The 16,403-nt window shown below is 34.5% G+C and overlaps 1 protein-coding gene across 8 annotated transcripts in view; it reads left to right on the top strand.

Annotated features, from left to right (window-relative positions):
* The window catches only part of LOC106078450 (guanine nucleotide exchange factor DBS-like), a 141,601-nt gene extending 125,592 nt beyond the window's left edge, over positions 1–16,009 (top strand). For 7 of the 8 annotated variants that reach the window (XM_056012209.1, XM_056012206.1, XM_056012202.1 and 4 more), the window contains 9 exons: positions 43–135; positions 962–1,096; positions 2,100–2,309; positions 3,166–3,258; positions 3,478–3,556; positions 3,878–3,962; positions 4,893–5,091; positions 5,834–6,047; positions 11,445–16,009. In XM_056012209.1, coding sequence (XP_055868184.1) covers positions 43–135; positions 962–1,096; positions 2,100–2,309; positions 3,166–3,258; positions 3,478–3,556; positions 3,878–3,962; positions 4,893–5,091; positions 5,834–6,047; positions 11,445–11,545 — 1,209 coding nt within the window. In that variant the 3' untranslated portion in view covers positions 11,546–16,009. Of the gene's footprint in view, positions 1–42; positions 136–961; positions 1,097–2,099; positions 2,310–3,165; positions 3,259–3,477; positions 3,557–3,877; positions 3,963–4,892; positions 5,092–5,833; positions 6,048–7,326; positions 7,353–11,444 lie in introns of all 8 variants that reach the window. The other variant, XM_056012204.1, reaches the window with a different exon arrangement.
* The last annotated feature ends 394 nt before the right edge of the window (positions 16,010–16,403 follow it).

The following is a 16,403-nucleotide window of genomic DNA, read 5'->3' as shown; positions in this document are numbered from 1 at the left end:
AACTGTATTGTTAATTTGTCTATGTTCTCTTTTATTTGAAAGGAATGCCAGAGACAGTTGGGTCACAGATTACCTCTTGGTGCCTACTTACTGAAACCTATACAAAGGATCACCAAATACCAACTTTTGTTGAAAGTACGTAAACAGATCTTGAGATACAAACTCATTAGATGTACATCTCATGCCATGCCTTTCTAGTCTAAGCATTAAATTATACATTTGCCTTTTTTTTGTTTTCCTAAAATTGGAGAGGGAAAGAGGGAGACAATAAAACTGTTAAGCATTATGGAGCCTGGCTATGGCAAAATATCAGGGAAAGGATCTACTACTTCAATGGACTGCTGTAGGTATCCTTCAGAGACGCTGGAGATAGATAGGTAACATCCTTCACAAGCCTGCATCCAATATAATAAGGCAAGCCCTAACAAAATAGCATACACATCAGAAGTAGAAAAAAGGGTGAAAGTGCAACCTGTGATCGCCACTGTGTATCAAGGATTGGCCTCTTTGGTCACATGAGAAGTTGCAAAGGGAAAAGATCCTCTCTTGAGACATAAATGCCAAATGCCACATATTAGTTTAATAATATTTATTTTCACAATTACACAAAATATTAATTGCTCAATGAAGTACAAATTTGAATAGAAATTATCCAGCTGTCTGTAATTGAAGGATTTTTTTGCAAGCTATAATAAAAGCAATGTCTTCAATTCTGAAGATTAAGGTTGAGTGCATTGTTTCACATGACCACTCAAACCCAATTTAGACTTACATATTTTCCCACATGTTGAGCAGATAAGGCTGTTGTCCACTGGCAGTCTATTTAAGTTTCCTTTTTATCTTCTGCACGCGCAAGCTATACAGTATGTTGGAGTATATCTTATCCAAGCAGATTTAAAATAATATGATATAGTTAAGCGTAATACAATTGGTTTTTACTAATTTGCCTATGACTGTCTAGGAGATGCTGAGAACGACATCTGGTGGTGACAGCTCAGAACTTTCCTCAGCTCTCAAGGAAGCCCTGGACACAATGCTGTCTGTGCTGGCCTATTTGAATGACAGCATGCACCAGGTCTCCATTGTAGGGTATGGGGTAAGTGGTCGCTGTTTTTAACTAGTTACCTATCAGCTCACTCTTTCTGTCGGTATATTTCTCCCGGTGACCAGTCACTTCATCCCCTGGTCATTTCATCCTTGGTCCAGGGATGAAATGACCAGGGGATGCAGTGACCAGGATTGAAGTGACCAGGGATGAAGTGACCAGGGGATGAAGTGACCGGGGGATGAAATGACCAGGGAGTGAAGTGACCGGAGATGAAGTGACCGGGAATCATTTCTCCCACTTCCCATTCTCAGATCAAGTTGAAACTTTGCACTATTATTCATTGTCGAGAACAATACATGAATCAATTAAAAATTAAACCAATTAGTTAATTAATTAGTGGTAAGTAATACTTTTTATTTTATATAGAAAAAGGGTGTCAAACCTTGCAGTATTGAGTGATGACAGTAATTGTGCAGTTCTTTCCCTTGTGGCTTTTTGCTTGACTCTATATTGTTACTATAGTAGTAGTGATGCTGAGGTGGATAAAAATGTAGCCAAACTGAATTTCCATTTGCTTGGACCAATAAAATTATCTTATCTTCTTAGCTTATCTTATGTTATTGCTAATGAAAGAGCTTTTAATTCCTAAATGCAATTCACTTTTTTGAAGTCTTGCTAAAAAAATTCTGATGATGGCAATATGTGTGAAACAAAATCTTGTGGGATTTGAACATAGAAGGTGTAGTTTGACTGCCTTGAGCTTTCATCCTTGTTTTGTTTTACAAGTATTCCGACGCTCCTTCAGATTTGAGGATAATTATCTCCCACTGGATAGTGGGATATGGAAGCGGGCAGGGTTTGAACCTGGGACCATCGTGATTATCAAATGACAGTCCAGAGCACACACCACATGACAAGTCAACCATCATTCATGTTTTAACATAAAGAAAAAAATCTTCAAACTAAGTTTAGTATTGTTTTCTTTGACCGATGAAAAAATGTGAATATTTGACTCCTATTTAATATTTCATTTTACTTTTTATTCCTGCAGGAAAATATCGCTGATCTAGGCCGACTTTTGATGCACGGGTCATTTAGAGTGTGGACAGAACACAAGCATGATAGGATTCGTGACCTCCGGCTGAGACCGATGCAGCGACATGTTTTCCTCTACCAGAGAGCTCTCCTGTTGTGTAAAAAGAAGGATGAACATCATGGAAATAACGACCAACCAAGTTACACTTTTAAAAATAAACTCAATGTAAGAAGAAAATTAGCACTATCTCTTTAAGCTTAGTACCACCTCTCAGAACTTGCAATTTATGGGGTGGATGTTGTAAAGGTCATCTTTTTCTAAGGTCGACAATTAATGAGCAGTGTGTCATGTGACCAGCACAATGACCTGAGGCTTTTACTTTCCCCAACTATAGTCAGGTAGCCATTGGAGTTAAGTGGATCCAGGAGGTGTCCTTAAAATCCCAAAATTTAGAAATTCCAGTCTTCACTGAGATTCGAACCCAGGACTTCTTGGGAAGCCAAGCGCTTAAACACTCAGCCACCATTACCACATTTTCAGCTTCAGTTTCTGTAAAAGAATTTTTTTTTTTTTTTTTTTTTTTTTTTTTTTTTTTTTTTAAATCAAAAATAGATTTTGAAGCAGAAAAGATTTTCACAAAAATGGTAGTAGGTATTTTTTTTTCCCACTGGCAAGATTTACTTTCATTTATCTTACTTATCTTATAATATCTAATAAGATGAGATAATTTTATTGGTCCAAACAAATGAAAATCCAGTTTGTCTACCCCTGCATTACTAGTATAACGATGGCAATATAGATAACAATGACATTAAAAGAATGATAGAAAATGTCACAGTGTAATCAGGTCGTCTGCCCCTGAATGTATAATAGTTTTAAAAATAGTTTTTAAAATAGTTTTCATTGTTATTCTTGAGTTGTTTTTTTTAGCAATATGCACTATCACCTGCGTCTTAACTTCTGTCATTATATCTTTTCTTTAGAGTCATTGTACTGCTTAGATTTTTGAAGTTTTCTACCTTTTCAAGCAAGTTGTTTATAAAAATTATTTATTGGGCCCACAATTTTTTTTTTTTGATAGTTGTCACAAGTTGGCCTGACCGAGAAAATCAAAGGAGATAAAAGAAAGTTTGAGCTGTGGCTGCGGGGCAGGGAAGAAGTTTACATCATTCAGGTAACTCTCTCGCTAGTTAGCTCAAACACGAATCTTTCTAACTGGCGTTGTAAAAGCTTTAAACATTCATGTTCTTTGTATTATAGCAGTGTATTGAATTTGGGAAATTTGAATTAAGTTTATTTCTTTAAAAAGAAGTTTTCTATTTGTAAACCATTTTTTTGGAAACAGTTTGTGATTAACATATCTTACAATAACAAAAAAACCCACTTTCATCAGGCGCCAGACCTACAAACAAAAGATACATGGGTGAAAGAAATTAAACGAGTTCTAATGACCCAGTTTGATAACATTAAAGGTAGGTTAATTCTTTTACCAATTGCTCTCTTTTAAGGTCTACTACAGTGTTTCCCAAACTGTGCTTCACTGAACCCTAGTGTTCAGCGAGGCCTGAATAGGTGTTGTATGAACTAATGTAATAATAAACTAGCGGGAACACCATGTGAATTTTAATCTCTCTTTAAAAAAAAAGGAAAGTGTAAATACTCAGAATGTGTGAAGTGTTCCATCAAGTTTGGGAAATACTGGCTTACTATATTTCTGATAACCATCAATATATAGTGATTTTTTTAAAATATTTGCTCTTCTTGCATTAAAAGCTATTAATAAATATTTTCAGCTCATAAGAAAATAGAGACTCAACATTTGTTCAGTGAGATAACAACTCCAGTGTCGCAGCTGTCGAGTGATTCTTCTGATTACAGGTTAGAGCTTTAATTTTTATGATTCTTGTTGTACAGTATGTATAGGGGGATAAATTCTAGACTTCTGACTATCAATTTCTAACTTAAATTGTTAAAGAGTTCAGATACACATTTTTAGTGACCTTTAATAGTTATTGTTTTATCAACTTGTGAATATTTATGTCTAAATCTATAAAAATTGTTATTGGTATGGAAACTCTCACCATTGAGCTCAAAGATTCTAGAAATAAGAAATCACCCTTAGGGTCAGGATTTTGAGATTTTACCATCACAAAAGAGATACAAGACACCGATAGCAAAGACAAACAGACACAAACACTCTTTTGTACCCCTGGCAATCAAATCATTAAATAGAAACAATTGATATAAATTTTTTCGTATGTAAATTATGAGTGAGTCTGGTGTGAATGTACATATGTTTTCATAGTTACTATGTTCTGTTTGGTGTAATGCACAAATTATAAGACAAATTTCCTCATGGACAATAAAGATTATTATTATTATTATTATTATTATTATTATAAAGTAGGTTAAATTTTAATTTTTGACCTTCTGAAAGTGCACCCATTATTTTTTTTTCTATTTTGCATATTGTTTTCACTGGAACATATTTGTTTTGATGAGAAAGTGTTTTGATGAAATAAGTTATTTATAGTTCTCCACACTTGTACCTTTCATTATCTAAATTAATTATGTAAATTTTATGCACAAACATGTTAATTTCAAGTTTATTTACAACAAATTTTTCAAAAGTAGATCATGCTAAGCACAGACCTATCCATACAGACATTTACTTTATACAAATATTTTGTTCATGGAAACTTTTTTATTTTCATACAATTTAGGCTCACAGATTGAATAAACATTTAGGATCTGTAGTTTGTTTCATATTCTAGCATTGTCACTGAATAGAATGTTGTTTGTCAACAGTTTAGACAACTGGAAGTCAACAGAGTCTGACAGACACGCTCCGATGCCTCAAGGTTTGGAACTACTTTCACCCCCGTCTCCAGCGTACAATGATAGGCTGGAGGAGGAGGATGACTACGATGATGACTACGACAGGGGCTGGTCATCAGGAGAGTTCACAGACGAAGAGACCACAGAATGCTACATTCCAAAGATTGAGGTAAACATTGAATGACTGCTCAGCATCACAGAGTTAGCATTCTTTTAGAAGCCTAAAGCATTGCTATAGAGTAAGTGGCTGAGGGCTTAAGTACTTGGCTTCCAAACCTGGTGTCCAGGGTTCAAATCTCGGTGATGACTGGGATTTTGAATTCTGGGATTTTTAGGGCGCCACTGAGTTCACCCAACTCTAATGGGTAACTGATTTTAGTTGGTAAAGAGAGTTGGTCATTGTGCTGGCCACATAACACATCTGTTCATTAAACGTTGGTCAAAGAAACAGATGACCTTGACATCATCTGCCCTATACATCACAAGGTTTGAAAGATTGTTATATTAATAATAATATAAAGAAAATATTTCAAAATAAATACTTAAGTTTTACTAAAACAAGAACATATATTGAAAAGTTAAATGTTAAAGTTCAATAGTATTAGTTCAAATGGAGCCACTATGAATAAGACAATTAGAAATGTTTTCAATCTCCCTGATATTAATTAGAAACATTTAATATCGGCCGTAGGTGTCCACCAAACAAAACAGTATAAAGCTGGAATTACAAAGAGAGCCTTAAAGCTAAGAAAAGAGGCATAAACCAAAAAAAAGAGGCATAAGCCCCTCCCCCCCCACCGCAAAAGAAATGTTTTGAAAATCCTAATCCCTAAGATGTTTTTTTTTAAATTTTACTATGTAATTTAGTAATTTTAGTTTGATTCTCAAATATTTCTTTCTATGATTTAAAGCCTTCCTACAAAGAACACTTTGTCTCACTGGGAGACTACTCTGTGATTGACCCGACTGAACTCGGCCTACGAGAAGGTGACGAGGTGGAGATCATGAGGGTCGGCACCAACGGCTGGTGGTACGCTAAACATCTACGCACCAACCAGGAGGGATGGGTTCCATCCACTTACCTCGAGCCTATATCCCGATCTGCCACCCTGTATTCTAGTTCTGGTGGGTTACCTCTCTTTGTTTGGCTTATTACTGAGATCCTACTAAATGTAAATGTATTTAGTTGCTTCCCTTAATACATCAGTTCATATAGCCTTTTGTGTAGTATTGACATCCATTTTTGTTTTATTTGCTTTCAATTAGATATATAATGTGTAACATGTTTTTTTTTACCACGAAAAGCTTATAGAGCCTAGATACATCATTTGATTTCTGTTAGGTCACTGAAGTAGTCCTTGTTCACATCTAGCCATCTTTTTGTTCATTGTTCATTTAGTTTGTATTTATTGTTGGTACATATCACTAAAGATCTATAAATATCACCAATGATCAGAGACCTCTCCCCCCCCCCTTTCCCAATATGAGAAATAAAATAAGTCAGGTTTTAAGGGAAGTATTTTAAGAGTTTGAAAAATTATCCAATTTTAGTTTCAGCCAATACTATTGTAACAAATATAGCCATAACTACAAACAAAATATCATTGTATAACATTATCATTATAACATGTATATTCCCTGGACATTACTCTGGATCATGGAAGATAACAAAAAATAATCAGAAAAATAATAATCATTAACATGATGAATTTATGAGCTTTTTCCTTTTCTACTGCATTGATTCCTTATTAATGATAAATGATGATGTTTTGTATAACTCATGACGTTTTTCGACTATAGTTTTTAATTACAGCAACTTATATGTTTTTGTGATCGGTTTCTATTGTAATTGTGGGCTGTGATTGATAGCTGAAATTAATATTGATATGTTTGTAAATAAGCTTGCAAAAATTAGAGAAAACAAAACACAGAAAAAACAACAACAAAAAAAATATTATAGAGCCCTAGTGACATTATAACACAACACATGGCACTACACATTTTTAGGAAAAGAGGGTTTCTTTTTTCTGTCAAATTCTATAGCATAACACTCATCTTCTTGTAGTCAATCTGCATCCTTTTGTGGTCAATCTGCATCCTTTTGTGGTCAATCTGCATCTTCTTGGGGGTCAATCTGCATCTTCTTGTGGTTAATCCTCATCTTCTTGTGGTCAATCTGCATCTTCTTGTGGCCAATCTTCTGGTCATACTTGTTTTTTATTCTGGTTAAATTTCGGGCATTGAATTACATTTGAAGGTGAAACACTAGATAATGGAATGTTTGTTTTTTTACCAAGATATCTGAAATTAACATTTAGTTTAGGTAAAAGAATCTAAACAATTGTTCATTGGAATTTTCTTCAACTAATTATAATAGTTGTATTTATAATGTCCTCGTATCTAGGTGTTAAAACATGAGACAGTCCTAGTGTAAGTATCTGTACTGCTAACACTTTTTCAAACCTAACATTTTTTCTTGCATGATGTCTCAAACTAAAAATACAACTAAAACTAACACTTTTTCTATGAAAACTTTTTTTTTTCGAGTTTACTCAGTATCTGGCTAGTATACATTTATTAGTTTATTTATTAGATATGCTTTAAGGTAATTAGTTACATTTTTTCTGAGCAGTTTGTTACAGTGTCTGGAAATTAATTCGCTGGTGTAGCGTAGTTTCTTTTGATGTCATGACAAAGAAAACATTTTAATATTTTACCTATTTCTAACTTGTTTATATTTTTTTCCCTTAATCATCTCAGACACACATTCACACTCAAGCCGAAAGCTTTTTAATAAAAGATTTTTGAAATGATGATTAAATATTTACTGAACAAGTCTATCATGCAGTGGCAGCTCTTCAAAAAATATTATTATGTCCTAAGCATATTTAGGTGTTAAGCTGAACTTAGGCTAATATTATATGGGAGCTGAAAGTATGCCAAAAGCAGTCTTTTTTGATGATCTAAAAGGTGGTCGATGTAACAGAAATGCCCCATGGAAACGCTTTAAAGACCAGCTTAGGCGCTGACTTGCCTTACCTGACATAGAAGAGAGCATCTGGTTGCATGCGGCCTCAGAACGAGACAGCTGGAGGCCACTCACAAAGGCTACACATTTGAGACCAAAAGAAAATCTGCTGCCGGAGACAGGCGCAGACAGTGAAAAGAAAATCTTAATTGACCACCGGCGGACAATGGTTATGCTTGCCTTGGGTGTGGCAAAATATGTAGGTCACAGCTGGTGCTGTGTAGCCATGGGAAAAACTGCATTCCACATTAATCCTAGGACTTGAAGATAAGCCTTATTATGACGCATCACATATTGCAGTGTTTCCCAAATTGTGTTTTCGGAGAGGTCTGATGTTCAGTAGGCCATCCCACCGGACTCGAAGACAAGCCTTTTTATTTTTATAACTACTGAAACAAACAGGTTTTATTTGATAAGGAACATGAAAACAGTTTTGGTTTTCTTATTTCATGGTAGCCAGATTTTATTTAGGCTTTTTTTGGCAAAGTGTCTAAGAGGTTAAGGAAATGCTAGTTAAGTTATAAGAAGCTCAAGCTTTATGCTTATTGAAAACAAGAATTTTTAATTTGGTGATTTTAAGACTAAGACTGTTTTATTGATCCTTACGGAAATTTGTTGTGATTACAAGGACTCTTTTCTCATATAAAACAACACAACAGAAAAATACACATAAATGCAACAGACACAACATAAAGAGTTTATTCAGCGACTACATACAGGCATCTTGGTGCTTTTCATGTTCCCTGATCAACGAGTGGTGGTGATATAGTCTGACTGAGTGAGGTACGAACGAGTTTTTGTATTTCTTGTTTTGATTGACAGCAGTCGCCCACTTCGCTACGACTTGACGTAGTTCTGATGGAGCGGGTGGCAGTTGTCTTCGATGATTTTTTCGATTTTCCTTAGACATTTTTGACTTCCCTGGTTTCACCTTACTCTAATAGATTCTGGATGTAGGGAAGAAAGATGGTAAGCCACATGACAACTTGTCAATAATAGTCCACAACAACATTTTAAAAGTGACATCAGCAAATCAAACTGCTAGGTCTAGATTCTGTGGCATTGAGAGATGATCTCTTCCCCTTTGCAACTTCTTTGCAGTTACAGATTTGGGCGTCTGTTATCTCCAGACACTGCAGCATTTTTACCTTTCTTTCTGCTATAGGCAGGGAGGAGCGGTAGCTGAGTGGTAAAGTACTTGGCTTCCATACTGGTCGTCCCAGGTTCATATCCTGGTGATGACTGGGACTTTTTATTTCAAGATCTTTAGGGCGCCTCTTGAGCCCACATTGCTCTAAAGGGTACCTGACATTAGTTGGGGAAAATTAAATGGAGGTTAGTCCCTGTACAGGCCACAAGACACCCTTGTTAGCCGTGGGCCAGAGAAACAGATGACCTTTACATCATCTGCTTTATGATATATAGAGATTTGAATGGGGAATTTTCTACTCTAGGCTACATAAATCAGAGAACATTAACGTTTTGGTTGATAATAGTCAGACTTTTCAGTGAGAATGTCTTTTAGTTATTTACTGGCTTGTTAATCTTAACCCTAATTCTTATACCTTACTGAACCAAATCAAAACTCTTATATCTGTGAAATACAATACTTAAAACTTCTAATCAAATGAACCTATTGAAAGTCTTGCTCCACCACTGGTGCTTGTTACTAACTGTAATCATGCTAACATAACCATGGTAGCCCTAATTCTTACATATCTATAAAGTGTAGGTCAGTTACTATAATGACATTGCATGCTAATTTATAGAATTTTTTTTTTTTTTCCTGCTATCTTCTACTTTTGACTTTGACTTAATTAAATGCAATATCTTATTAGTAGCAGATTTAGATGTATGTAAAGAACTAAAAAAATTTTTATTTTTTTTCCCTTCTTTCTATGAACTAGTGTATTAAACTATAGCTTGTGTGTGTACTCAGCTGCTTAACTGAGGTCTCAGTTTATGCAAAAAAGAAGCACCTTTTTAAAAATCAAATGCCTTTATTTTTAAAGAGCATAGATAATACATCTAGTTTGATGTGGGGGCGCGGTGGTTGAATGATTAAGCGCTTGGCTTCCGAAGCTGAGGTCCCGGGTTCAAATCTCAGTGAAGACTGGGATTTTGAATTTCTGGATTTTTTGGGTCGCCCCTGAGTCCACCCAACTCTAATGGGTACCTGACTTAGGTTGGGGAAAGTAAAGCCGGTTGGTCGTTGTGCTGGCCACATAACACCCTGCTTGTTAACCCTTGGCCAAAGAAACAGATTACCTTAACATCATCTGTCCCATAGATCACAAGGTCTGAAAGGGGAAACATTACTATACAAACATAAACAAGTAGTCTATATCATGTTAATTTTTTTAAATTAAGGGAAAATAAAATATTTTGGGAGAAACCGTAATAAAATTATGAAAAAAAAAAAGATCTAAACTAAATGACGAAAGTAGATATGTGGGAAACAAAAGTTGAAGTCTGATTAGCAGTTATGGCCCATGTTATTCACTATATCCAAGTCATTGAATCTTGTAGCACTGTACTCATTTGATCATTTAAAATACCCTAGAGACAAAAAGTTTAATTCTTTTGCTGAACTTTTTATCTAAAGAATCTTTCTAGACAGTTTAGAATATAATTCATCTGTCTAAGTAAAAGATATGAGCATATGTATGTATATGTATGGGTCCTTTTTAGAAAGAGAATGAATTTGCACAGTTAAAGAAATTATTGATACATTATTGAGACTTAGATACCAGTATTTAAAACACTTTTTATCTATATGCCTATATACCTTAAGTTATCTTTTTTTTGTTTCAGAGCTAAACATTTTGTTAATCAATTTGGCAAAACTTTTGACTCTTTTTTTTTTATTTTTAGATTTCCCTTTTTACAATCAAAATGCAAGATTAATTATGTGCATTGTGTATTGAATGGAGTCTGATTCCCAAAGCAAAAATATTTAAACATCTATTTAACTCAGTCTCTTTATGAATATTTAGATCTACAGATATCCTTCACTGCTTCTATTTTTATAGATTCACTATTCCACTTTTTTAAAATTAGAAATTAATGGGGAAAATAATTAGCAGATCTTCACTTTTCTAGGATTCTCTGCGAAATTCGATTGGTCAAAAAGAATATGTGAAAAAAATCTCAAAATACATACAAAATGTACAAATATATTACAAATATTAATATTAACATGAGACACTGGGGGACTACTCACATTTGTAAATACCACATGATTGGTTGGTTGCTTGCATTGTATCACCGCCTGATTGGCTTAGTGCAGTTGCGACAGAGAGAGAGAGAGATTTGGAATCTTATTGTTCTACTAGCCGGATATGCCTTGTGGCCTGCGTTTCTACGTTACACATTTTGCTTATCATGGGGTTGTTTTGGAATGCATTTGAAATAAATACTTGTAGCACAAGAGTTATTGATCTATAAGCTTCGTTGTTGAAAGGCTATTTAATTTTAGCATTCTATTCTTTCAGATTCTCTTTGTGTGGCCGGGGCCAAAGGTGAACTGATCAGAAGTCGATCTGCCAGTCCCTACTATCGTACCAACAGTCCAGTCCCTGAGACTACAGTCTAAGGGAACTTACTCTTCATCCGATGTGTGATTGTTTTTCTTTGCCATGTGCAATACTAATAAGAGAAGAAAAATTGCATGAAGATTATTTATTTTGTTGTTTATTTAAACAAAAACCTGTTCACCAAAAAATAAACGATGAAAGCTTTTTATTTAATACTCTCTATTGGACAACACAGGTGCGTAGAGGCAAAGGATTAATCGTTCATGTTTCTTACCATTACATACTGACAACTGACTCAAGTCTGCTGAACTGTGTGTGGTCGTTTCTGACACTGGCCTGCGATACATGGTTATTGTTTATATTTGAAAGTAGATTGTGGATGTAACAATCTGGTTGTATTAATATTTTGAGATTCTAATTCTGGTTGTGCAATTTCCATGGCACTGTATGCTATTACATGTATAAGAGTTGCCTATCATGTCTGTTGATGACTATTTTATTTCAAATCATGTAGCTTTTATATCTCAAAGGTTATAATTGTCTTTTTACTAAATAAATGTACATACTTGTTTGACAGATTTATACAAATATTGTTTTAGGGATGATTATACCAATTGTCAGTGACTTGTCTGCCATGTTATATTGATTTACTTGGAGTTATATTGAAGAATTTCTTGATATAATTTTAGTTTTTATATTTCTTCATACAAAACATTTTATGAACTCTGCTTGCACTTCTAGTCTTGATCTATTTAAAATGTTTTTCCTATTTGTGACCCAGATTAATTTGAGGAGTTTAGCTTAGTGACAAGGTTATTTTGTCTGAACCCACATCTGATCATAGTGAATTTTTGTGTTAGTAAGTGGTGCCAACTGGTACAAGAAAATTTTTTTTTTCTTACATGTTAATTCCAAAACAAAAGGTCTATTGGCTGGTTGTGTGATCTATGCTTTGAACAGTCATTATGACTGTCCAGTAGGAAGTGGGCTTTTTTTTTTTTTTTTTTTTTTGAATTAAACAACTTTTATTGAAGTACCAGAATTGTGATGAATTATAAATTACAACATGTGTATCAAATACTTCTGAAAAGTGTGTAAATGTTGCCAAAGACAAGAAAGATTTTGGTATACAATTAGATTTAATAATCTTTGTCTTACAATAGGTGAGGGACCTAACGAAAAAATTAGTTTTTCTTCCTCGTTCTTCTAATTTTTTTTTTGCAAATAAATTTTTTAGAGGGTCAACATTTTGCTTTTTTTTTTTTTTTTTTTTTTTTTTTTTTTTTTTTTTTTGTCTTCTAGGCCATTACCATTGGTCTCCCTCATTTATAAACCAAATTTGTTAGGAGGTCCAATAATAACCCTTAAATTTCAAGTCACATGTTTGAAAGTGTTTTGTTTGTCTTCAAAAAAAAAAATGTTCGTTTGGCTTGTGAAAATATTGTTCCTCTTAAATAGTTGAATGTTTATTCAAATTTTTTTATTGTTAATGTCAACTGAATGACACATCTTGTTGTCATCTGTTGATGTCATAATTTTCTTTTTGTCATCATTGTCAAACCTTACATTCCAGTTGTTTTAAAAATGTTTCAAATATCCACTTCAGAAGTTTAACTCTTTCTCTCCGTAAATATTTACCACATTCTGGGGGAATCAACGCTGGTATCGCCAGTTAGGAGAGAAGGACTTAATGAAGTCAATTGGTCTTAGTGTTGTTCTTAAACTATAGAAATGCTACTACGGATACAAAGTGGTGACAGATCCTCCACATTTCATTTCATTATCTAGTAAAAAAATCTCAAACTGATTCTTATTGCCAGCCTTTTACTTCAAAAACACTAGCAAACATAATTTGGGTAATTTTAATGACTAATATCCAGTTTCAATTAAAAATTGTGTAATCCTGCTTGTTAAAAATTGAGATTCTTTGCTGGAATATATGGCAAGTCTTACAGTATTTAAAATAGTAGTGCCCAGTCATAAGCGGGATCACTTTTGAAAACATCTATACATGTTTTCTTAATATTTATTGAATTTTGAATTCTTCTTATTTTTATATATGGTTGAATTCTATTAAAATAAAATAATTTTTTTAGTATAACATTCAAATACTTCAGGGCAGACTGCTCTGATGGTGGAATAGAGGATAAAATTATTATTAAAGATGATTATGTTGACTTTGAATTATTTACCGTCAACAGTTCATAATTCAGATAATCAGAATGCCAGATTTAATTTATTTCTGTCCTGAACAAATGCTGTATCTTCACATTGTACATAAGTATGCTGCTAGCTTTTCATGGCAACATTCAGAGAGTGGGTGGTAAATGGCATGGCATCCAAACCAATGAATCTAGAGTTCGAATCCTGGGGAAGACAGATGCTTAAGTTCAGTCTCAGCTCTACCAGGCATCAGACATTTGTTGTGCCTGACATTTGTAGCAAAAGTAAAGCTTAGAGGAGGAGCAATTGATGGTTGGTAAAGCACTTGGCTTCCAAACCAGAGGGTCCCAGTATCGAATCCTGGTGAGCGTTTAGGGTGCCTTCAAGTCCACCCAGCTCTAATGGATACCTGACATTAGTTGGGGAAAAGTAAAGGCGGTAGGTTGTTGTGTTGGCCACACGACACCCTCATAAAAAGTGGGGCCGCAGTAACATGACCACATGGTCTGAAAAGGGGGGGGGGAGATCTTTACTTACTTAAAGCTTGGAAAAGGCTGAGCATTGCCAAGAATCTACTGCCCTAGGCATGCTGATATGACACAAAGTCATCAGTCGTCAACTGCCCTAGGCATGCTGATATGACACAAAGTCATCAGTGATGCCTCCATGATGCTTCCCTATGGATTACAGAATTTACTTTATACTTTGTATGTATGCATTTTGTTGTCATTGTCAAACCAGATGAACTACTGTGATATGAGCTACAAGCTTTGCTCTTAGAGTTGATTTCAGTTTTCTTCTTCGCTGTGTATATATGTTTAACAAAAGTACTGCAGATTCTTAAGACTTGAGTTATATTATAATTAACAGACAGTGCAAGAACTCTGGAAGGAGTTTAGGTTTTCTTCTTACTGTGAAATTTTTCTAGGTCAGACCAAATGGTTGTGCCACATTCATTTCAATAACAAAAAAAAAAAACAACTTTAGATCCATATGCTGTTACAGACTAAATCTATGGCCCAACTTTTTTCTGTCATCCTAAGTTTGGTAGTTTTTACACAGTGAGCCACTTAGGAGTCTGACTTGGGCCAAGGGTTTGTGACTGATGAGTCAATGGCTCTGAGTTTCCAATCCGCAAAGAATATTTGAATCCTGTGTCCACCCAAGGATACACCACACCCAAAAAGATAGCTGGTCTTTACTCTTGATGCTAAACACAATTATAGCTTTTTAGCCAACTAGCTGTATACATCAGGGGCCCAATACACTTTGGTGTCAGAAGTGATGCAGGTTTAAAATGTATACTTTAAGCTGACTAAGGGTTACCGGATCCTTATTTTTTTCTTAGGGTTAACTCTCGAAGCCTCACCCATTGTTTGGGTATGGCCGCATGGCATTAAAGATTTTGACTAAGTTTTTTTTCTCCTTGTAGCCAGCCAACGAGCCCCTCCTGTGGTATTAATGAGTTTTTTTAAAATCAATTTTAAGACTTACAGTTTGAAATAATTAAGAAAATGTTTGTGTCATTTAAATTTCCCCTTTCTGATAACTTCTCTTGTCTTTGAACTAAAATGAATATTCAAGATGCAACATTACATTTGGATTATACTTAATCAATGATATTTGGTTTTATTTAATCATTTTGTTTTTGGTAAAAGGTTTGTCTGTGCTGCTTTTTGTTTAATCTTTTGAAAAACTAATTTGTAAAAGTCACTAATTCATATTATACTAAATATAGGCCTTTACTCGTTTGGAGTAGGATATATATATATCTAGACCACCTGTACTTGAATGGTATGCATGTTAAAATTAAGTAGTCTGATTTAGGTACTTTTTCTTACTGCCACTGCCACAAATGTTGGATATTACTAATTGTAGAGACCTGATGGGAAAGCAAAATTAGAACCGGTTGGGGGGATAATTTTAGAAATCACTAAAGTGATCTGAATTCTCCAATTGAGTGAATGTGAATTCAGTTGTGTGGATTTGAATTCACTAATTCACTTTTGTGCCCATTTCACACTTTTACCAGCAGAGAAATTTGTGTTTTTGTAACACAAGAAAAGAAGTCTACAGCTGATTAAATGCACACACCAAGTTTTTTGGCAAAGTGAATATTTTGATGAAAATTTTTTGATGCGCTTGTTTGAACATTCCCTTTTTAACAATCTTGCAAGTTTAGTTTATTTATAAAATGCAAGATGAATTAGATACAAATGACTTTCCATCTTTGAAATCTCAACCCTAGTATTTTCTTTTTTTAATGCACAAATGATTTTTTATTTATTTTGATTGTGATTTCATGTGCAAATGATTTCAATTCTCTCAAAGGTTGACGAATAAAAGTCACTCTTGATCAATTACGTTTTTGCTTTTGACATGATTGTATATTAATTATTAACATAAAAGCCGTCTGTTTTTCTGGCTAACGGTTAGTGAGTGTGTCATGTGGCCAGCACAATGACCAACCCCCTTTTCTTTCTCCAACTCAAGTCAGGTACCCATTAGAGTTGGGTGGACTCAGGGGATGTCCTTAAAATCCTGACATAAAAAAATCAGTCTTCACAGAGATTCGAACTCAGGACCTTTCGGCTCGGAAGCCAAGGCAATTATTTTTGGCCAAACCTTAACCCAAAGAAACAAAAACGCACATCAAATAAAACTTAATTGATAGACATAAATAATTGCTGAAAGGTATAGTAGATTTCTGTGGAAAGCTTATACAGAATAACAAAGATAACTAGGCAAACAAGC

The sequence above is a fragment of the Biomphalaria glabrata genome, chromosome 15, assembly GCF_947242115.1.
Source record: "Biomphalaria glabrata chromosome 15, xgBioGlab47.1, whole genome shotgun sequence".
Classification (NCBI taxonomy): domain Eukaryota; kingdom Metazoa; phylum Mollusca; class Gastropoda; family Planorbidae; genus Biomphalaria; species Biomphalaria glabrata.
This window is presented reverse-complemented; position numbering and strand designations above follow the sequence as displayed.